This window comes from Echiichthys vipera (assembly GCF_963691815.1).
Source record: "Echiichthys vipera genome assembly, chromosome: 7".
Taxonomy (NCBI): domain Eukaryota; kingdom Metazoa; phylum Chordata; class Actinopteri; order Perciformes; family Trachinidae; genus Echiichthys; species Echiichthys vipera.
The window spans coordinates 24,422,960-24,447,631 of NC_139832.1; the positions used below are offsets into that span (position 1 = coordinate 24,422,960).

A 24,672-nucleotide genomic window follows, 5' to 3' on the forward strand; every position below is an offset into this window, starting at 1 on the left:
TTCTCCCAATTCAACTTTATCTAGATAATAGCAAATACAGGCTGATCAACTTTATCATTTTGAACTGGGACCCTTGGTATTTGGATCAAGAAACTTAATTTAGAAAGCTGTTATTTCAATGTGTTAGAAACATGTTTAATCAACATTTAGGTAAATATAAGTTCAGCATTAAAATCAGCACATACATCCAATATTAAAGACTCAAATTTATAAAGATTGACCAAACAAAACTAACAGGGACATTTATGGTTTCTATGAGTCAAGCCAACCCCCTCATCCCAACTCATCCCCTTCTGTTACTCAACGCACTGGGTAGCCCTGTGCATCGATCTGTGATGCTCCACTACGGTCGCCGTTTCAAACACAAGGAACATTGAAAATTAAAACAAAGCTACTTGGTTATGTTAAGGCAACAAAGTAACTTGGTTAGGAAAAGAATAAATATGTCTGTAAAGTGACTCGCGGGACACAAACTGCGGCCATACCGACCTCCTCCCTACGGTGACATGTTTTTTTAAAAACTTTGGCAAGTTCCCCTCAAGGCCACAGAATATACCGAATTAAAAAATATAATACTTCTTTTTGACAAGGAAGGGTACTGAAAAATGGTGGTTATCCCCTTTAAAAACATAAATTAAAGACATATACTTAATAGCCCTGTGTTTCTGTTCGTCCTCTCCAGCTGTCGGTCCTCTGGGTTGTCAACCAGTTTGCGTCACATACGACATCAGTAATAATACCACATGCAAATCTTCGAGCTCAGATATATATCTTAGTGTGACCGTGCTCTCTCTCTCCCTCGGTTCATTTTATTATTATCAGTCCCTTGCCTTCGTTTCAATACAGTCACTCTTTTTCTATGTCAATCATTTATTTTATACCTACAGTACACTGTATTAGTATATTGTTTCATAATTTTGAGGGTGGAAGTAATATAGGTGTTGGTGGTCATGAGGATGTGGTGTTTTTTATTGAAGTTGGGCAAAACAGTTAAATAAAGAAGCACAGCTCTGCAGTTGCAGTGTCCACCTTCTCACCACAAATGTGTGTCACTGATTGGATGACAATTCGCCCTCCCTTGACACTTTTGGCTCAAACGGAACAGGATTATATAGTGCAGCAGTGGCAGAGTAAGATAAAACTGTTAGAAAATCGTGGGCAAATACTTGTGAAGTTAAGGTTGGTGTTGAAGGTCAACCTGGTACGTTACAACAACTTAGATTTAACTTGCAAATGACCAAAGGCATATAACAAAACAGTGCTACAGCAGTTCTGATGAACTACACTATGTTATGAAATATCAATAAAAAGGTAGTGTGGAGAGTTTTCTAGTGTATGAAAAGACATGCACTATATATACCTTAGGTCCAGAAAGAAGTCAGAAAAAATGCTTTGATGTTTTTCATTATAAAAAGGTATAGCATAGCATATCTTTGTGCGGGTGAATTCCTTGCTTAATATCAATGTGAAATCACTGAGTTTATTGTGGAAACTAAATATTAAATTCAATATTAAACGCAATATAACAAATATATATTTTAAATCATGATACATAAAAATTAAAAAGTTTTCTTCAGTGTTTTAAAGAGAAATTAATGATTCATTATTATTCCCCTGCTTTCCCTGCTGAAACCTTAACCCCTGTGAAGGGACTGTCCCTGTCAGAATTACTTATTTAGGCGAACACATTTCCTCATACTGATGCTGAAGAAATACAAAACACAAATACTGTGTCAATACAGCCATGTGTTTTCAAGTCACGCATGCACAAATACGCCCGCTTCAGGAAAACCAGTGTTTATATGAAACGAGGATGTGATGATCCGCTGTGCTGGATTTGAACATGTTTGCGGTCTCATTCCTTAGATACGCACAGGGACACTCAACCCATACACACCGAAGGAATGCATGTGTATACACAGAAACTACAAACACCTACAAACTGTCAGGTTACTCTAAGAGTTACACTATGGTTGAGCTGAGATTAAATTTATTTGCTTTTGATAAAATGGCACAAACACCAGGTCAAAACTGGACTAATTGCATAAAATAAAATAACAAACATGGCAAGAGACAGAATTTCCTACAATATTGATTAAATGAAATTGTGAAAAGGTCAGAGGAACAAGTGAAACAGTAGTTCAAGTGACAACAGAGTCATCCAAAAGTTACTTTTTATATTTTGCAGGCTGAGTTCAAAGTTAGGTTCACCACAGTTCACTGACTACAAACCCAGTTTTCCATGTGGTTTTAGATTAAAGTGGAAAGTAAGCTTTGTGTTTAACACAGGTTTAAGATATCCATACGCATTATCAATTATCAATATGTACTAATCAAAACAGCTGTAACCAGTTCATTAAAACGTTTTAATGAAGCTTAAAGTTATATGTTAATCATACAAAAATAATAAAAGGTAATGACAAAAAGAGAGATTGGTTACCTGTAACTAGTCATCAAGTCCAGCAAGTACAAGAGTTTTCACACATGTAGAGCCAGACTGTTATACAGTATTATTAACAACCTATATTGGGCTATCACAGACATATCCGTATCACCTTTTTTACACAATATATAATGCAGAAAACAATGCTTGGGGTAATTTAGATATTTATTTTATTTTTGTTTATTCTTCATTTAAATGATCAGAAATTGTACTGATACTGAACATGATGTATGAATATGTACAGGGCTTAAAGATGTCAGGCACCATGTCTGATTTCAGGAATAGAGCAGTTTAAAATACATATAATACTTCAGTAGTTCACATTTCCTCCCCAACTTTTCAGGCTCACAAACTGATTCTTGCTTTAACCCTTGAATGCAATACACTGTATGTATAATGAGGTTAAATAGTCATAGATTAAGCTATACGCTAAGGAAAGCAGCCTTCTAAATACCTTTGCAGAGTCATATCAGTGCGCCACATGTCTCCACATGGAAAAGCTCCATTTTTGTTGCAGCTCAAAAATTCCCTATATTGGCCGCCATATTGATAACTGGGGAAGTTCTAAAAGTCTAAAAAAATCCCTATCAGTTGGGCCTACACAAATGTGTCAGAATATTCTTTCTGTCCCACACACACACACACACACACACACACACACACACACACACACACACACACACACACACACACACACACACACACACACACACACACACACACACACACACACACACACACACACACACATGCACCAAAAGAACCTTTTAACGGACACACTAAAGGCCCAGACACACCAACCCCGATATCAAAGAACGAATGGACGAAGGCCGACTGTTGCATTGCCTCACGTCGCCTCACAGACAAAACCAATTAGCAGCTGTACATATATATTTCTCCGAGGTTGGTGGAGACCAAAACAGAGCATAAAAAAAGAGGGAATATTGGGCAGAAACATGATCAGATTGAGCACTAATAGCGTCTAATGAGGGCGATAAACGTCAGGGCTTCGGTGCTAAGTTCACCTGTGAAAAAGTTAAGCAGAGGTAACACTTCCTCCAGCATCACCAAACAGCTTACTGCGGGCGAACTCTACAAGCTCATTCCAAGTTAAAAAGACACAAGCTGAGAGTATCTAAACATGTCTGTGTCCACAAAAATCCGCACAAGGCTTTGAGGTAAATATTTTGGTCCTCACACACCATGGCCAGGCGTTTTGCACAAATGTGTGCCCAGCAAACCTGCGACTCTTGATCGCTCTACTGTTTGTGGACATACACTGTAACTCCAAATCCAAAGTGTATCATTGTTTGTCAACGGCATGTAGACATTTAGAAATAAATCCTGTTCATTTTTACCTAACTACAGATTCCCCCCAGTTTCGTCAACAATACAACATAGCACCGTAGCTGCTTTATCAGAAAAAAGCTCTTGCTACTTGGAGCAGAGGCAGTTTTTCTGGGTGAAGAACCTTTCTAAAATAATTCTAGACAGACAATGGGAGGAATCAAATAAACTTCCAGAAACGTGCCAAACACACCCCTAACATACAGTACAATATACAGTATACACCCAGTATACAATAGAGGCAAAAGACTCTATTAAAGAAAAAACAGTTTCAACATTATAACCTTGGTAAAGATATGATTGATTTACTTGTATTAGACTGCATTTTAGCAGAGTGGACCTACTAAATGAACAACTGAATGCAGTATAGACCAGAACTGAGAAGTTTGATTCAAAATCAAGCAAGGTTCTGGACCCATTAAAGGGCCTCGGTCCAACTGTAACTCTGGCTTCATACAAAGCCCTTTTTAAAAGGGATTTAATAGAAGAAACATGAATAATAATAGCCTAATAATACAGTTCAATTCAATTTCATTTATAGTACCAAATCATAACAAAAGACACTTCACTAGACCACCCTCTATGACTTATTCATGATTTACCCAACGATTTCCCCATGAGCAGCAGCAAGTTGCACTATCTTTAATACAAATAATAATAATTATTATTATTATAGTAATTAGATACAGTATTAATAAAGCAATCTTGTGCACACAGTGGGGATGGAAACCTTAACTTTAACAGGCAGGAACTGCGAAATAATAACATTAATAGCAAAATGTATTTTTAAATGTATGAGAGCAGATATGATGGTGATGGTGAATGCAGCCGTTGAGACAGCGGAGGACACACACACACACACACACGCACACACACACACACACACCATCTGAAGCCCAGTACAGGCTGTATGCCGCCGCCAAAAAGCGGATTTCCCCTCTCCTAACTCAACTGTCACACCACAGGCCGTTTAACACGTCCCCATAATAAGATTTAAAGAAAGTAAAAGACCTATACCTTTCTTTTCTTTTCAGCTCCACGAAGTTTCCGCTTCTTTTCTACCCGTTCATGGTTTGAAAGTCATGAAACGAAGCTGGGGAGGATGTAGAGTGTTGACAAAAAGGCCAGCCGCAAAACGGTCAGTTCCTCTATGTGTGTGTACAAGGAAGTAAAAGTTAACTTGCATTATAGGCTCCAAGTTATAAAAAAAAAAAAAAAAAAAAAGGACCGGAAGCAAGGACGGTATGCAAACTACAGTGAACAAGTGGCATCAGAAGGGAGGAGGGCATTTGAGCTGCCGCTGCGCCCTGTCAGGATGAACCCTCAGGTTTATTTTCTGAATCAGTGTTTTGCAGCTTTATGTGTTATTTGACTGTACGTTGGACCTGCGCACAGTCCGCTGTTTCTGGCGCAGCAGAGAAAGCTGCGCCATTTTAAAGCCGATCCATCAGCGTGTGTTTGACAAGACTCCCGAGGTGGTCCACAGGGTCCTCACACGACTCATTATGTCATTAACTTGAAACAATCCCATTCATTCATTCATTCATCTTCAACCGCTTATCCCGGGGTCGGGGTCGCGGGGTAATTTAAAAACGTGAGGAAGGAAAAGATGAATCATATTCTTAATTCTTATCAGTGGTGGAAGAAATTAGACTACTACCACAGTTCAAAAATAACCCACTATAGTTCAATTGATCCTTATTTTGAACAAAAATTGTATCAGCATAACATGACACACACTGCTGGGTAGGTTAATCTATACATTATAGTAAACATATAAAACAATATTTCCATCTGAAATATATATTACATGAAAATATGTCATTAATGAAATACTTAAAGTACACGTACTTCAAAATTGTACTTAGGTACAATACTTAAAGTAACTGTAGCCTGCCTAGTTACATTTCACCGCTGTCATGTACACTGAACCAAAACATAAACGCTTAAAAAAAGGTTTTTGTCCCAAATTCTTACAAGTTGAAATAAAAGATTCAAGACCTGGTTTTACTCACACAATTTTTTTTTGTGTGCGCAAAAGTGTTAAGTGCCCAGATAATCCATCCATCCAACAGGTGTGGCATATCATTAAACAGCAGGATTATTACGCAGGTGTGCCTTGGGCTTGGTCACAATACAAGGCCACTCTGAAATGTGCAGTTTTATCTTGAAAAAAGATATTTATTAGTCACTCAGAACTGGGACTACAGATACACCTCTTGGTCACATGGGATCCATCTGTGAAGAGAACACTTCCCCAAAGTGCCAGACACCATCGAAGGTGAGCTTTTGTCCTCAAGTCGGTTACACCGACGGACCACAGTCAGGTGAAGACTCTGGAGGACAGTGAGCATGCAGATGAGCTTCCCTGAGACGGTTTCTAACAATTTGTGCAGAAATTCTTTGGTTGTGCAAACTGTTGCATCAGCGTGGCTTACATGTGATCTGGGTTGTGACCAGCCCGAGGCACACCTGAGTGATAATAATCCTGCTGTTAAATCAGCATCATTGCCACACTTGTCAGCATCGTCTTGGCAAAGGAGAAGTTCTCACTAAAACAAGAGAAACAAGCATTTTGTTTTGTTTTATTACAACAACAAAAAAATAAAAAATGTTAAGCAAGACATCAATGCACTGGCCTTCCATCGTATTACTGAGTACAGCATATTTCTGCATCATATGTCATGAGCCGATAAAGAACTCTGAAATGTCCTCACCTGTATGACACAAGTGTAAGTATACAAGTATAATCAAGAGCATATAATGAGGTTCAAAATATATTCACATTTCCGGGAATAAAAGAATAAATTAATTTCCATACACACATATAAAGACCTGTAAGTATTCTTTATGGAACCATGTCCACCGTGTCACTGTGTGACCTGCTGTAAGATTACATAAGAGATTTGCATGAGTAACTTGCTTCAGTAATTTGCATGATAGCAGACCAGAAGAGGAGGAGGGAGATGAATACAGAGTTGCCTTTCAGTCTCTGAGCAGGTATGTGTATTGGTACATTTATGGTGTCAAAGTGGAGATCTGGTCATATATGTTGATGCCAACCTTTCACAGCAAAGACAGACATGATCAAATGAACACTGACTTATTATCAAGGCAAACAAATTGTCACAGTTCCTTCGACTGAGAAACGCATGTGAAAGTAGTTGCACCATCCAGGCCCCCTCTTATTTTAATACAACAAACACTGCAATACTGTATTCACTACACACACACAGAAAATCCCCTATCAACTTCATACACTATATTCGATGACAATTTAAATTATTTTTAAGAGACAATAGGCATGTTTCAAACCGCACTGTTAAAAGTTGTGGTTCCAATGACTAAGAGCGTGATCACACTATCCTTTTGGCCGCGGCCAAAACCGGTTTTTCAGCTAAAGTCTAGTACCTTTAAGAGCGTGATCACACTGTCCTTTTGGCCGCGGCCAAAACCGTTTTTTCAGCTAAAGTCTAGTACCTTTAAGTAGTGTGAGCGCACCCGCTCCGCGCTCAACTGGGGCCAGCTGGGCCGCCACGGCCCGCTTGAAAGAGGTGGGCTTTAGCGGAGCCGTTTGCACATGTACGATCACGAGCGTGCGCACGTGTACGAGCACGAGCACGAGCACGAGCATGAGCCCTACGGCAGTAGCGTTATGTCCGCCTGTTCGGACATGTAAATAGAAGGAGGGACCATGCGCGGACATTTAACAACAACAACAATGGTGGTGAAAGGTTCACGTTGTGTTTACTGCAGATTTGGTCGGATGAAAATATTCAAAAACAGTCGACAAGACGCACAAAAACTCCGAGGTCTACAGAAAGATTTGTAAACAAAGCCACACACACGCGATCAATGCGTGTGACGTGTTACGGCTTGAAGGCGTATGGACAGCAAGAAGCATTGGCCGAGGCCCAGGTAGTGTGAGTACAAACGGGGCTGGGGCGCGGGGGGAGAGGGAGGGGGGACAAGTACCCTAAAGTCCGGGTCGTGGTCCGGGAGGACAGTGTGATCACGCCCTAAGTAGTGTGAGCGCACCCGCTCCGCGCTCAACTGGGGCCAGCTGGGCCGCCGCGGCCCGCTTGAAAGAGGTGGGCTTTAGCGGAGCCGTTTGCACATGTACGAGCACGAGCGTGCGCACGTGTACAAGCACGAGCACGAGCCCTACGGCAGTAGCGTTATGTCCGCCTGTTCGGACATGTAAATAGAAGGAGGGACCATGCGCGGACATTTAACAACAACAACAATGGTGGTGAAAGGTTCACGTTGTGTTTACTGCAGATTTGGTCGGATGAAAATATTCAAAAACAGTCGACAAGACGCACAAAAACTCCGAGGTCTATGGAAAGATTTGTAAACAAAGCCACACACACGCGATCAATGCGTGTGACGTGTTACGGCTTGAAGGCGTATGGACAGCAAGAAGCATTGGCCGAGGCCCAGGTAGTGTGAGTACAAACGGGGCTGGGGCGCGGGGGGGAGAGGGAGGGGGGACAAGTACCCTAAAGTCCGGGTCGTGGTCCGGGAGGACAGTGTGATCACGCCCTAAGTGATCATTTGTCCTGGATTTGTCCTCTCGTTGTTGCGGAATTCCCTGAATAACTAATTTTTCATGAATCACATGTTTACACACATACACTGGAGATCAAAATTAGAGAACAATATATTAATTCTTGATTTATTCTGAAATTCTGTTATTTTTTATTGTTCCTAATTTAATAGAATATCCGCTGTGGCTATACCACTGCTGTACTAGCATGTTTTTATTTTTTAAATAACCAAGGCACCTAACCGAAAAACTTTTATTTTGTGAAAAAAAGGCAGTGAGCAAAATTAGACAACAGTAACCATTGTGACAGAAGAGAAGATTTCAACAGTGTTTTCTTCGGGCTATAGGATTAAAAAATGAATAGGTAGTGTAGAGGCCACAGCTTTGAATGACTTCAGCACATCTGCACCCACAGGACATCACTAGTTTCTCACACTGCTCTGGTTTGATCTTGGTCCATTCTGACTCAGTCTCTTCCACAGTTCAGTAACTGTAGTGGGTTTCTTAAACATTACCTTGTTGCCAAGGATTTTCCAGAGATTCTCTATGGGGTTTAGATCTGGACTCTGGGCTGGCCATTTCATTGTTTCAATATTTTTAGCTTCAAGGAACTGCTTCACCTGTTTTGCAGTGTGATAGGGGACATTGCCTTGGAGGAAAATTGCAGCTGATTGGAGACAATTGCAGTGAAAGTATTGCACATTGTTGAAGGAGGTTCACATCAGCATTTGCATTCACCCTGCCATGTAGCTGTACAAGAGGCCCAACTCCTGCTGCAGAAAACATCCCCCAAACCATGACACTTCCTCCTCCAAATTCAACTGACTTTTTCACACACTTTGGGTTCAGTCTTTCCCCAGTCCTACGACGAACATAATGTTTCCCATCAGAACCAAATAAATTTAATTTGCTCTCATCACTGAAGTCACTCTGGACCAGTTCTCCTCTGTCCACACAACATGCTCCTCAGCAAAGACAAGTCTCGCCTTTTTATTCTTTCTGCTGATGAGACGTTTGGTCACTGCAGAGTGGGCTTTTAGTCTAAAAAGTCTTAATCAATGAGACACTGTGTGCAGAGACAGATCTTTGCCCTGTTCAGCACTGAACTGGCGAGCAACTCCAGCTGCAGTATTGAACTGATTCCCTAGTGAGAGTGTTTACATAATCCTGTCCTCTCGTGCACTCGTTTTACGTGGACGACTGGCCTTTTTGAGGGAATTAAATTAAGCTGTGTCCTTGTAAAGTTTCAATATTCTTAAAATCAAAGACTTGAAACGCCCAACCTCTCTCTGATGGCTGAGAGGGTCGTCCCTTTGGCCTTCATCTGGACAACCTGCTGTCGCAGGGTTTCAGTCACCTTAGAGCGGCTCGCCATCTTGCAAGTAAGCAGGAGAGCTGCCAGATAAATAGGGTGTGTCCGATAATTAAGTTAATTGTCACCAGGAGCCAGACACCAATAAGGTATCTGAAAGTGTTCTCTAATTTTGCTCACTGATATTTTCACAAAATATTTCACCAAAGACTGAAGGTTGGAGTTGAACCAGAGTTGCTTCTGTGAGGACTCTATATATGAGGCGCCTGCTTTACCAGGTGAGCTAGTGGGCACCCAGCTTCTCTTAAAATGGGCTTAACAGGATCATTAGCTTCTTTGAACCCAGACCTTCAGGATAATTACATATATTACTTTACTGTTATTCATAACTATCAATGGTGTAACTTACTGTTTTGTTGTGCTTGCCTTTCTCAACCTAATATGATGTGGATTTGTTGTGTTCTGGTTGACTGAAGCTACTGTTTCCACTGCCTCTTCTCAAAAAGGTCTGCTTCTATCAAACACTGGTGGAAATAAGAGTTAACACACCCCTGACACATTGGTCCCTTTCACACCGCTGGCTTGAAGCCTGCACACTGGTAGCTTCCACTTGTGTGTGAAGGAGCGAGATCAGACTACACAGACCACATTTAGTTGCCTTTGGACCTTGGTGGATGATAACCTGTTAGCCTGGTTTATACTGTGAAGACGTCTTTCGTAGGCAGGGAGAGAGAAATCTGACATCACTATATTGTGTACTGGAGAAAGGTCTTAAAGTCTGGTGTGATTGTTATCCAGATATGTCAGATGATAAAATCGCAACTTGTGTCAGTACCAGGTGGACCGGGAGCACCTTGCCCCTCACTAGTCCTGGTCTTCCTCTGGCTCCCTGAGGCCTTGACTGTGTAGAGTCTTCCCTGTCATCGCCATCATGGCCTGGACCTCTAGATCCACATCCAGGACACTCTTCTTGCTTGGCCCCTCCTCACCCTTAAACACAAAACGTACGGAAACCATTGGTTTAATTCTTCATATTCTAAAGGAAACAGCTGTAATGTAAATTAGGTTCTCTATTTGTGGTACAGTAATTAAATGCCTGATGTGTGTGTTCTCCTCTGCCTGCCTTCTAAAAAACTTGAATTACCACCTTGTGTTGGTTGTATGCCTCCGACAGTCAGTCAAATGGCAGTTTAAATCCATACTGTCTAGACTTTAAATATATTTGTAGTGAAGACTTTGAAGGAAATAAATGGTATTAAGTGTATTTTTGGATGTGGATGGGACACAAACACATTTAAGATCTACTGTATACAATCACTACACTTTACAATTAGTATCACCAATCCGACCAAACGTCTCGCCTTCTGTTACAGAGTTACGGTGTTGAATAATGGACAGAAACATTATGACGTCACAGTGAAGTTGACCTTTGACCTTTTGGATATAAAATGTTGTAGGTTCATAATTTTATCTTATTAAACATTTGTGTGAAATGTTGAGAAAAATTAATGTAAAAATTCTTAAGTTATGCCTTTTGTGAGGTTGACAATTGACCTCCAAAACATTATCAGTTCATCCTTGAGTATATATGACGTTTGTGCCAAATTTAAAGGAAATCCCTCCAGGGTTCGTGAGATATCGTACTCACAAGAATGGGACGGTAGTTATATTTTTTCAGAATATGGATATCAGTGAGTGACAAATTGTACACCTGAAAAAAACAAATGTGTAAAGACTGACTGAAAATGACAAAAAAAAGGCATGAAAATGCTACACTAGCTCCACCTCCACCTGTCTGCCTCCCTCTTTGATTCCCACATCTTTCCCGTGAGCTCCTCATTACCCAGCAGATGGCCCTGCTGTTTCGTCCATATGTCTCCCCCCACGGCAGCAGCAGTAACCTTGACCCTACTGTGACCTTTGTGGACAAACTCCACCTCTGCTGTGAGCCTGCAACTGTAGGGTGGTGCATGAGTTAGGCCCAGTGTAACTGTGTGGAAATATGTCAAGCAAGATCTCCTTGGAAAAGAGCATGGATCATCCTTGACATTTGCAGGACGGTTAGCAAAACACAGAACCACTACGTCCCTGGTTCAACTGCCGCCAGAGATCTCTGTTGCATGCCGTACCCTCGCTCTCCCCTTGTTTCCTGCCTGTCTCTATTGAATCTGCTGTCAAATAAAGGCCAAAAAGAAAAACAAAAGTACTCTGACCTCCTCTGGTTCTGGGGGTTTTCCGACAGCCCACACTTCCACTGAGTCCAGGGTGAAGTCCTCCTCTTCAGAGAGCTGAGGGCTGCCGTAGGTGGTGCACTTGGGCCGTGCGCGGCTATGACCACGGCCAAAGTCGCTGTCCAGCCACAGGCCAAAGTAGAACTGCTGACCACCCATACCCTGATAAAGCATCCAAAAACACCACAAGAGACAGAGCGAAGAGTATTTAAAGTACTTAAAAAGAATCTATCCTAAATATTTCTGAAAATCAACCACCAATATTTTGGTAAATAAAACTTAAATTAAAATGAGACCACTCTGATGCCAAAAGATGTAGTATTTTTTACACTAGAATTGAAGCTCATTATGATGATACAAATAATACCAAAAGTACTATCACATCAGAAAAAATTTACATTTTCTGAATGTTACCAACCCCTTTTTAAAGCTGCATTCATTTATTTTATTATTATTTTTTGGCCACTGGTGGAATGAGCCGAATAAGCTGAAAACATAAAATATACAAATTGCATTGTGTTCAACATTCACTCTTCTTTTAGGTGAGTACAGGTGGCACACAGTGGGTTTATCAGAGCTGCCTGATGACGACATGATTCTGTACACAATCTAATGCCACTTTAACATTAGACACAGACACAGTTGATCCGTCGTTAATAAATATTGATTAGTTCAGTCCTGTTTACTTGCTATTATGGCCACTGTTCTACCAATTTGTGTTTCACCATAAATACCGTATGTAATAAACAACACAGTATCGTATCCACCACACGAAAGGTCAGAGAACCGTTAGTTATGCAGTTTTAATAAAGATTTAGTCCCCTAAATCAGAAAACTTGTATACGGATGCTACCTTATCAGGCGATGTCTGATTGACTGGCTGAATTAAAGGTATACTATCAAAAAGGCTCTACAACAAAAGATGGGGCATTACAAGCTGCACCAATGGAATGAAATGCTATACACTTCCTGTCTCCCAAGTGGGCGTGGCCTCATTTGGAAGTACTGTGAATGTCAGGTGGATGAATGAAAGGTTATGTTTGCATAATGTGTTTATATATTTCCTTTTGCTAACATTAGATATTTACACAGCTAACAGCCATATTTAGCATTGAGAAACTTAGTTAGCTAGCAAGGGTGTTTGCGAACGTTGTTCTGCAGATATTCTGCATTCACTCATAATCTGACAAAGTGACACCTTCCAGCAGGGTTGTGCAGAGGAGTTTGTGTCTTTATTTGTGGTTTGAATGTGACGAACAACTTTCTGTACCTCTGATTCACTGCTTTGTCCTCACCAAACGCCGCTCCCTTTCTTCATTCATTCTCTAGCTCGCTCGAATAAAGTTAGGCTACATATTATTATAATTGCAGGCCACAAGCAACAGAAGTTACCCTCTACGGCAGTCTTACCAGTCCGTTGGGCATGGTCTGCTGATTCTGGTTGAGGTACATGAAGTGTTGGTTGTATCCTGTCGCTGTATAAACTCTCAGTCTGGGGAACACAGTGAACAGGAAGCATCTGGAGTCACCTGCACACACACCCACATATATACAAATTATTAAGATCTAAGAGAAAATTCAAGTGACAGCCCACAGTATTCAAACAAGTAGTATTACTTCCTCAATATGTCCTTTTATCAGTGCTTTAACATCAGTCCTGATCTGGGGTCTGGTCCACACCAACATGATAGTAATGTTTCTACACAGCACAATGGATTTAGACTAAATTCTGAAAGAAATCTGTCAGAAACATATGTATACATTATGTACATGAGCATTTTATATTTATAACGTGCTCATTCTTCTAATTCTATATATTTGTATTGTCCTAATTTCTGTTTGTAACTCTACATTTAGCGTATTCTTTGTGTATGTTTTCATATTTTCAGTTATGCACACAACACCAGATTCCTAGAATGTAATCTGATTACATACGTGGCAATAAAGTTGATTCTGAAACTTGTCACGACACTCCGGCGTGGAGTGAGTTCTACGAAGCTCATCAGTCATTTGCACAGTCACGTCAGTTCTTTAGCAGCAGTACAAACTCAACAATTTCATAAACCATTAAACTGCTGTTAAAATTTTCATTCAGCCATAAATCTTAATACCTAAGGCAGTAGTTCCCAAAGCGGGTACCACAGCACGCTGGGGTGTACATTTAGTTGTTTTGTCGTACAATAGTTGTTCCCATCATTGTAAAATTAGTAAAAACATGGAAACATTTAACGCTGTAATTAGAGCTCAAAGCATTGCTGGCCTCAGCACGTATTATTGACGCTTTATTTAAAGGGTCAGTAATTGGCTAGTACTGAACATGAATGTTTATTTAGCTATTTGTTTTTTCTTTATTTTCTCAGAGTTAATTTCTAGAATTGGTTGACAGTGAAATACATTGTATGTATAAAATATAATCATGTGAAATATCCATCAATTAAGATGTTTGTTTAAGAAAGAATCCACCTGGGTACCCTTGCAAAGGTATTGTTGTTATACAGGTGCCAAATCCACATAGAAAAGGTCTGTTTTTTTTTTATTCCAGATCAAAAATTCATTATTAATAATCTGGGAATTTTCCCCTTCTAAGGTCTGTATCGGCATTGGTCTCAAAAATCTCACCATTGTAGCACTGGATGATTTGCTAACATGAGAGAGAAAGTCATGTGGGCTAATGTTAATGTGTTCTCTATAAAATTCCTGAGGGCATCTGATAAACTAGAGATTGTTTTAATCAAACAGCAAATGACTTCTGTGTCATACAACAGTCATTCAAGTGCTGTGAGCTCAGACGGAGCTAGTCTCTTTCTCACCCTGGAACTGAGGTTTGATCTCCCAGGCGTGGGAGGCGAAGCCCCCAAAAACGTGTCCCTTTGTGTCTTTGATAAGCAGCAGAGTGGGCCCACATTTGGTCAGACTGGCCACCATCCTGGTGAAGCTCTCTCCATGCAGCTGTGTCGAAAACACAAGTCTCCAGGGGGCACTGTACCGGTCTGGCAACTGGAGAGATTAACACAGATGTGCAATGACAGAGTGTGTTAATACCATTCTTCAACCCAGGCATATTATTGAATGAATGAATAATTATATTTTCATGTGATCTTTTGCATGACATATACCTTGTCATTAATTAAATACATTAATCAACTGCAAACCAAAATTATGAATTATGCATACTACCCAGCATTTATTTGGTTTTAAAGGTGCCAAAACTAAATATGATAAAAGATATGATAAAGTGAACCTGAGACACTGTATCATATGCTGCCCTGCATGACATGAAGATGTATTACTTGACAGCATTTGGGTTAGTCTGACTTTTCATTTGATTTGGTTCCATAAAGGAAATTTAACCAGTTTGTCAGCATTAATTGCCAAAGTAACTGAGCTTGAACTATGTTGAGACTATCAAACTTTGCCAGTAGCATTATTGTGAAATATACAGTATGGTGACAAGGGGTTCCTTCTATAAATGTAAAAGCAAATTCTGGAAACATTAAGCGTGGACCTTTGTTTAAGTTTAAAAAATGTACCAATTCTAGATTTAACTAAAGACAATTAGAAAACCATAGGGGCCGATTTGTGTGCTAGGAGGTTACAAAGTAACAGCTGGTGTGAATTTTGAGAAGAGGTCAAAACTATTAACAGTAATACTGGTTTACCATCCAATAATGGTGTGAGTGGCGCAGGCGAAGTGGTTAGTCATGGGAGAAACATTTATATTATGACTTAATTAATTATGTGCAAAGCCAAATGTTTACTGTTTATGAGGTCACTGTGTTGTCGGCAGGATAGTGATGTTTGATGATAGGATATACTGACAAGAGAAATGTTTTGCTTGAGCAAAATAAATACACAGAAATTACAAAACACCACAATGCAAAAAAACTAAATGCAACAGTGCATCATTGCGTATGAACTACATAAGAGAGGATTAAGCTGTTTTCTAGTCCAGTAGTGTTATAGAAAAGAAATCTTGAAGTGGCTCACTGCTAGTTAGTCAGTCAGAAAGAAAAAGAAAAGTTTCCCTAAGCGGACAATAAATGAAAAAAAATTGAATTGAATGATTAGGGAATTATATTGGTTTTGACACCATGCCCGGTCATGTGCTTCAAGTCACTGCTAACATTTTGAATATTAAACTAACCGGGAACTTTGACTGCCTAAACCCAGCTATAAAGAGGTTAAATGTTTAAAATGTACTTTTAGAAATGGATCTAAAACTACCTACATTTTGACTTGGATGACTTATATACTGTATTACACTGAATTTACAAGTCTTGAATCCAACACAGCTGCAGTTATTTAATCTTTGGTTACAACATCACAAAGTATGCAGCAGAAATACAACGTTAATGTTACAAAGTAAACTTGGATGTATGTGATTGGCCAACACAGCGCCTTGGCACCCCCACTGCGCCAGCAGGTGGGACAAATTTAAATAAATAACCAGGCTGCCTTTATTCATGCAGGGCTCAAGTCAGTATCAAACACTATCAAACCTCCTTAACTGCACCTTCCACTGCAATGTTACGGTGAAAGCTGCCAGTTTGGTGTCTGCTGGTGAAATTCTGTCAGTGGCACATAAGTGGCATGCAGGTTTTATGTAGCTCTCAGCAGCCAAAATACGTCAAAAATATCATCAAATGATGGAGGGAAGTGGTTTATCCCTCTAGAACACAAGTGACAGTTATCATGTGCTGTACCGTATGTCAGTTGAACAGCAGCAACATATGACTATGAAAGCGGCATATTATCAGTATATGGTGATAAGAATTGATAGATGTCAGTAGAACATGACTGACATGTCGTTTATAAATGCTGTGAATCAGTAAAACAGCGACGGCAGTGCCACACCACACATATACCACATGCTCGTATATAACACCTGCTGGTTGTTATTATGTCTTTCAATTTTCTATCCACAAATAATGGGGACAGTTCTCCAGGTGGGGAGAAATCAAAATGTCCCAATTTTTAAAATTTATTAAGAATTCCGTTCCACTGTTGTTATCAAGCTTTCACCAAAAATTTACTCGAGGCAAAGAAAGAGTGAGAAATTCTGGTAAGAAAAAAACAGTACTGTAGACCACCGGGGACATGAAGTCATTTTGAACTCAACTACTCAACTGTGAGGTTTTGGGCCTGTATCTTGCATCCAGCATCATATTTTGTCATGATGACACGCACATACTGACTCACAAGGTGTAAAACAATACCAGCAATCACAGCTGGTAATAATGCCAAATATATCTGTATACTGACCTGTGGTGCCAGAAACATGAGGGTGGGAAGGTCCAGCAAACACCTCAGCTCTTTCCAAGGTGTCTCCCTGCAGGGAGGCAGCAGAGTGGGGGACGGCCGGCCACTCAGGGACACATTTAGGCCCTCGGCTACCAGCATCTCCAGATACAACGATACCTGGGAGACCCTGAAGATCCAGTCCTCCAGACAGGAAACATCATAACCTCCCTGATCTGAGTAAAGTAGAGGAGAGGAGAGGAGAGAAGGGGAGAGAAGAGGGTTTAGTTTAGTTTAGTTTTTAAGTCTGCTAGTCTTCCTGGAGTCCGGCACAGAATGGTTTAAAAACAATCATATACGGTACATTACGTACAAAAAAGCCATCATCAACCATTAGACACCACACACAAAAAACAATCAACAAGCAAGATGAATTATTTAATATTTGTTTATATACGTAACTGCATTAAGTGCTCCTTTAACGTTTTCTTGAAAGTGGCTCTGATATTTATTTTATTAATGTGATTTGGTAAAGGCTTCCATTCTGTAATGGCTCTTTGAATTTTTCCATTCTACTATATCAACTGCTAAAACATACTGTATAAGTCATATTAACATTACTATAGATATTATTATAGTTACTGTTACTTTTCTGGTTGCTTGGATCTCTGGAAGTGTTTCTCTATCTTTGTGTCTGTCTTTGTCTCTCTCTGTACATCTGTCTGTCTTTTCACTCTTTCTCTCTCCCTTCTTTCTCTCCAAACGGAGCAGACAGATGACCGTCCTCCACAGAGCTGGGTCTGTTCCATGTTCCTGCCTGTTATAGGGAAGGTTTTCGTTGAGTCTATGTAAATCATAAATAAGTCATAGAGTGTGGTCTTTACCTACTCCTTATGTAAAGTGTCCTGAGATAACTTTTGTTATGAATTGGCCCTGTAAATAAAATTGAATTGAATTGAAATGTGAATCCCAGTAGATTGGAGGAGATCTGTCCTCTGTGTAGGTGGTAAGAGGTACCCTAAACTGATCCGACTTGTCAGATAGTTTCATTCTCTACTGATGTACACTACTTTCACAGTGCGATGTATTGTCATGTAAGACATTCCTGAAGAAGATTAGAAGTCTGGATTTGAATCTGTTCCCTACAAAAGGCCATGAGAGATCATGCTGCATTTGAACAACATTTGTGCTCATTAAATAATGGAGAGCAAATCTGGCAGCTATGTTTTGAGCAATACACTCTTAAATCTTTCTTGACTAAACAACTTAACAGTACTTAAGGTGGAGAGGAGTCACATCCCCTAATTATGTTCAAAAACCTTTCATTTTTAAATTACCTGAGGGTTTGAGTTCAGAACACAGATGCTCTGCCAGGAGTCTGACACCTAGGGAGCAATCACCCATTCTCTCTGGCTTCCAGGCCTGCAGGCGCCCTCTGTGGATCAGAATCTGAACTACAGCAGAAATCAGGTCCTGGAGGAACTGCGTATTTAGAAAGGGAAAAGAGCCAGACTAAGGTGTCAGCAGAGAAGGATGGAGGTATCAGAGTGAGAATGGAGGGTTTTGACAAAAGAAAAAGGAGAGAAGTAGACAAATACTACAGGAATTTATTTCCTACTCCATTTTCCCCTCTGCTCACCTCGGATACCTGCTCACATGTGACAGCCATTTCTGGCCCTGCTCCACCTTTGGACATAGCCATGACGAGAGGAGCCCGTTCTTCTGCAGTGCCTCGCAGGGTGTCTGCTAGGAAGATGATCAATTGCTCTCGACCTACTCCAGAGGAAGCAGAGGTGCTAGTCTTCCCAGAAGCTGCGGGTGCTGCCAGGCCAGGGTCGATACTACACATGCACTGGTAGACCCTCCTCACCATGGAGTCTGGAGCCAGGCTGCCCATTGAGGACTGGCACAGACAAAAGCAAGGGTTGATTTTACATAACAGGCTGGCAACTACCTTTCTCTGATAGATATACTGATAGAATACATTGGATATGTTGACATTTGTGCAGTGGAACAAGAGCATATAGTCAAAGTGACAAACCATGTTTATGAGTGTGTATACCTACTAAGGAATCTGTAAAACTGCATTGAATTAGAAAGAACAATAACTGCAAAGTAAATGCGAAGGGAAATGAGGACCAAATATTGTATATATATATATATATATATATATATATATATATCTGCGTAAACATGCACTTATCAGATAACAAGGAGTAATTTTATGGAGATGAAATACTGAATTCATGACATATTTCATCTGGTCATTTTCAGACATAATGAAGACTTGAAACTATTTTATAAATAAACACATCTTGTCTTTACCTGAGAATAGTTTCATCTGATAATGGGCTGAGTTTCAATCATGCTCAGATGTTGAAATGACACCTGTGAGCACTATTTACACAGTCTATTTATTTTCACACCTGCAGCATCTGAAGCGTAAGTGTCTTCCCTACTGGTGGTTTCCCTGGGGCTCCTGGAGGGTCCCCAGCACCGCTCTGCAGCCTGTCGAAGACCCCCTCAACTACAGGCCGCTCATCAGGGCGAAAGCGGGCCATCCGCTTCTGTACCACCACGCTCTCTGTGTTTCCCATGGTACTCTGCATTCAAACACAGCGTATGGCAGAACACACACATCAGTCATTATGTCATTATGTGAACACACAGACGGGTACAATTAACCCAAAATCAACTCTAAAACATAATGCATCTTGTGCAATATTGATTTTAGTGTAGTCATATTTCATAACTGTATACATCTAATTAACACAGAGCCAGCTGCTGATATTGACAATCACATTGTCAGGACTTAAATGAATGATATTGTGACACTCAGCTGACTTAGTAAGCTCATATTCCATATATATATTAGTCCCAACTGAATTGAACAATTTGTTGTTATCAGCCAGTTGCAAAATGTCACCAATATCCCAGCAAAACCATCATGGCTGCTGTTGTCCTAATTAAGGTTGTTAGTTAATAATTCAGTATGTAGGGCTCCTAAAAAGGGCTCCACATGACCCCTTAGATGATTGGACCCTTCAGGGGGTCATTATATTATCCCATATACATTTAACAATCGGAAGTCACGTTTCATTTAAAAGCAGTGTTTGATAATACAGCTAGCCTACGGTTGTCTCCATGGTCAATAACATAACTTCTTATTTTGGACCTTGGATGATTAAGTTAGCTAACGCCAGGTAGCAAAGCACGACATTAGCGTCGCTTCACTGTATTCCCGACGCAATAAGCTTTAGGTGTAATGTAAATATAACGTTCATAATGTCCTCAAAGCCTAACGTTAGGAACTTCAAAATCAACGCTAAATGTGTCGCTAACCTTTTAAAGAACAGCAGCTAAGCTTTCCATACTGATACTGGCCTTCTAGCAACAAATGTAAACTTCCGGGGTCTGCCACGAGACCACTGTTGTAGCCAATCAAATGAGCCAAACGTTCTCCTGCTTCATTGTGATTGGTCCATGGTGTCGGGAGGCGGGGAGAATTGGCCGTTGTTTAGCAGGGGTGTGTTCAGAAACACAGTGGGGTTATGTTCTGTTTTGTTTTTTGCAACGGTTTGTAAACTTGACTGCCAATCAATATCGTCTGTATCTTCAAAGTGCAGTTAGACAGTCATCCATCTTTATAAAGACACACACAGTGACTACATGGTCATAGAGATGAAATGCATGTCACTTACAAGCTTATTAAAGTCAGCGATAACTTGCAACTTTACTCTCTTGTGTTACTCAAGTACAGGCACTGTTAGGCTGCTTCACAATATTTCTAAAAACAATTGTTTTGTGTTAAAAGTTAAAGGTGTAAATAATGGATATTATTAATTCTTGCTACAGTAGGTGTCTCCAGGAACACATTTTGCTATGATGACACACACACACACACACACACACACACACACACACACAGACTGACAAGGTGAAAACGTGGCTGGTAAAATCACATGAATCATACTGTAGGGAAGTGTTAGTCACTCCTTCATTTACTGTCCATCCTTTAGCCATCAATATTTTTTCCAGGAAATTAATAGTAACTCCAAATCAGTTGATGACATCACTGATGTTCCCTTACCCGATTGACATCAACAATAACACTATGTGCCCAAAAACCACATAGAGGTCAACACAAAAACCTAGTAATTCAGTATCATTAGGAGGAACTGTACTTTCAGTCCTATTCCATCTTTCACCAGTAGAGTCTGCACCGGAGTAACCAAAGAGCGGCTGAGCCCTTTGCAGAAACAGCAGGCAGTTGAAAAGTGCCTTTTAAGGGCATGAGCTTTACTATGAGTGCACTGAGCTGGGTGTGTCTCATTGTAATGAGGTCTTGTAGGACAGTGGATGCACCCACGCTGGTACAGCAGAATATGAAGGTGACGTGCAACCATCTGTCCGTGCCAAGTAAACAGACTGGTGTAAACAGGATATCAATGATGAATCAGTGTGTGCTGCAAGATGAACCGCAGAGTTAGAAAATCTTTTGTGAATGTAAGTCTGGAGTGCATTTACTTTACAAACAAGTATCCTTTGAATTTAGCATGGAGGGTAGTTAGATTGATTTTTTTTTTTTACCCCTACATAAAGGAACATCCTATTGTGAGCCAAATATAATAGTTCTACCATATCAGTGCTAAATCACCAACATTATACAGTTGTGCCCTCTTCCTACTGTATGTACTGTATTTGGTAATAACCATGCTGATACCTATCTGTAACTTGTCACCTCTACAAGCACTGAAGCCTTTCATTTCTTCTTTCTTTTCTTTTAAATTCTTTCTTTTATAAATTCAGGTCGTCATGTAAACACACAGGATATAGGTAACTAATTAAAACACATCTGTGCTGATACTATTCAGTGTATATAAGGCCAAATATATCAACACTATGCAAGATGTGCAAGGTTCAGTGTGTTATACTTTTGGCAAATTCTAACAGAGGTTTGTCTCGTAACAAGAGCGCAAAGTGGAAAAAACACCCTTTGATGCAGGGACCTACAGTGTTGGCAATAGTAGGAAACATAAATTTAAAATAACATTTTGATTTAACAAAATCAGCTGATGGAGAAATTAGACTTTTAAACACCACTTTTTTATTCTATTACAAGCTGTTGAAACTAAGAAATGTATCTGAAAAGTAACAGTAAAAGTAAATGTAAAAATAATAGTAACAGTAAAAGTGCTGAACATAAATTTACAGTTTAGCTACTGTAGCTGTGGAGTTTTAAAAAGGTACATGACTGTTGAGGTTAATTTGTAAATTCAATCACAAAAACAATATGGCCTCTCTGGGTTATCAGTTGGAAAACCTACAGGTATAATCAGCAGTCTGTATTTAGCTGCTTCTCTTTGCGCCTTTATTCTCTCTTACTCTGTTTCCTCATTTGTGTTTCAAGCAGGTACAGACAGAACCAGGCGATACACACGGTTCACTGATTTGAGATTTCGTATACTATATATGCACACGTTCCAATAAAAGACAGACTTGGCTTGATTACTATGAACTGAACTGTGTTCATGCTTCTATACTGATTCAGCTGTCAGCAAGTCAAGACTTGAGAAGTGAGTCGTGTTAGTTCTGCTTTTCTTTTCCCTTTGACTAAGTTGCATCCCTATATGGTAAAAGTCTTGCTGCTGACTGACTGCACAGGAAATCCACTATTTGAATACCAGGTTCAAAAAAGAAAAAAAGCCACACACCCCACATACACTTTGATAGACTTGAATTGTCACCAGACTTCAAAGCGTTTTTGCATATTCATTTCAAGAAAAGCTATTCTGCGCTGGATTGACTCATGTAATTGTAGCCGCTCGTACTCTCTGGGATTTGTCTGTGTTCTCAGTCCAGAGGCAAAGATCATGAACACGATCACATGACATTTCCATTCACTTTTTAAAAGAGCTTCTGCAAAAGAAACACACGCATGACATGCAGTAAAAACAATCCAAACCTAAAGCATTCTGTTGAGGTCTTAACATAAAGGGCATATGAGGCTTGTGACAAGGGGAACTGTGTTTCACAGGTCTCAGTAAAACAACAAAGACAATGAGCACATTTGTGTAGTATGCCCGAGTACTTTGCATGTGTGTACTGGAGGGTTTCAGTAAGAAGGTTTTCCATAAGGTACCACCTCAGGCTGTAGATGAGCTTCACCATCAATGAAATCCTGAAAGAAAGAAAAACGTGGTTCCTTGGTAGATGACAAGTAGGTAAATGTTTCTTTGTGTGTTCTGGCTTCTGATGACATGGTGGGAGAATTACTGACTACATATGGAATCATCCTTTAAACTGAGACCATTTACAACTGTACAAGGCAAGTGGAAATACTGGTATGACCAACCATACACTTAACCTAACACAAACAAGCAAACACACATATTGTACATGCAAAGACATTTATTAAGAACATTATCTCTTTCTGTCAGCTGAAGTGGAAGACAACATCCTCATTCTGGTCTGTGTGACAGCAGCTGATTCATCTGCTGAAATAATCCAGGATGTCATCACAGCTTTCATGTGGGTGTTAGGACTTCAGCTCGCCAGTTTGGCTGTTAAGTGCAACCGTGTAAAACAGATCTGTTACAGAGGAAGCCCCAGCACACCCATGACGTAGAGGCGGGAGCTTATAGATGCTTCATTAATCAGAAAATGAATTTATCTGACATTTGTTCAGCCTTTTAAAATCTGGAGGTACCAACATTGTGACAAACAAACTTAAACAAGTGCAGTGCCTGAAAGTTCTTGTTTTTGTAAAACAGTAATGTTGTAAACTTATTCTTTGTATATATTTGCAACCATTTACTGAAAGAACAAAGCAGGCCTGGCCTATTGCACAATTCAAATCTTTATCGAAACTTGCCATTTTCAGCATGTAGGTTGCTCGCTCGGGAGTTAATGTCATTGTTTTCTGTAGTGAAGGGATTTCGATACCAGGAACACAAAGATAGACGAAAGGGAGCAAGGGAAGGACAAAGCCTGTACATCTGTTGAGCCAGACTAAGCTTAGCTTAGCATATGGACAGGAAACATTGGGAAACGGCTAGCTTGGCTATGTCCAAACAAAATACACCGACCAGCACCTCTAAAGCTAACCAATTAATTAACACAGTATATCTGAATTGTAAACTGAATCGTAAAACAACATGTTGGGGTTTTACAGGCAACTACTCATAGACATAAAGTAGGCCAGCATATAACCCCCCTGTAAAGTGACCAATTATTGATTTTACACTTTGGCTTTTATACAAATTGAACAAAGAAGAGTTTAAGACAAGCAGGTGGTATTTTGTTACCTTTGGACAGAGCTAGGCTAGCTGTTTCTGCTTCTAATAAGCTTAGCTAACTATAGCGTAATACTGAACGAACAAATATGAAAGTGGCATCAATCAAGTACATTTACTTAAAGAAGGCTACTCCTGCTGTGAAAAGCTGCCTGTCCGCTTTGACATGTTTCTATTTATCACTCATGTAACAGGAGTACATGCTTACCTATTGTTATTTCAGGATAATGTTGCTTAAAGTAAGAAAGTGTCTCTTG

At 40.0% G+C, this 24,672-nt stretch overlaps 2 protein-coding genes across 2 annotated transcripts in view; both read right to left on the reverse strand.

Moving 5' to 3' along the window:
- The window catches only part of plcg2 (phospholipase C, gamma 2), a 30,778-nt gene extending 25,831 nt beyond the window's left edge, over positions 1-4,947 (reverse strand). The window contains exon 1 of the mRNA XM_083917400.1: positions 4,808-4,947. The gene's annotated coding sequence lies outside the window, so the exon portion shown is untranslated. The remainder of the gene's footprint in view (positions 1-4,807) is intronic.
- Positions 4,948-9,806: 4,859 nt separating this feature from the next.
- On the reverse strand, positions 9,807-20,530 carry meak7 (MTOR associated protein, eak-7 homolog). Its single transcript, XM_083917399.1, has 9 exons — positions 20,463-20,530; positions 19,547-19,723; positions 18,760-19,023; positions 18,458-18,602; positions 17,145-17,356; positions 14,693-14,879; positions 13,293-13,411; positions 11,865-12,044; positions 9,807-10,641 (listed from the first exon to the last, which is right to left on the reverse strand). The coding sequence occupies exons 2-9, from the start codon at positions 19,715-19,717 to the stop codon at positions 10,516-10,518; spliced, it is 1,404 nt and encodes a 467-aa protein (XP_083773525.1). The 5' UTR covers positions 19,718-19,723; positions 20,463-20,530; the 3' UTR covers positions 9,807-10,515.
- Positions 20,531-24,672: the final 4,142 nt, after the last annotated feature.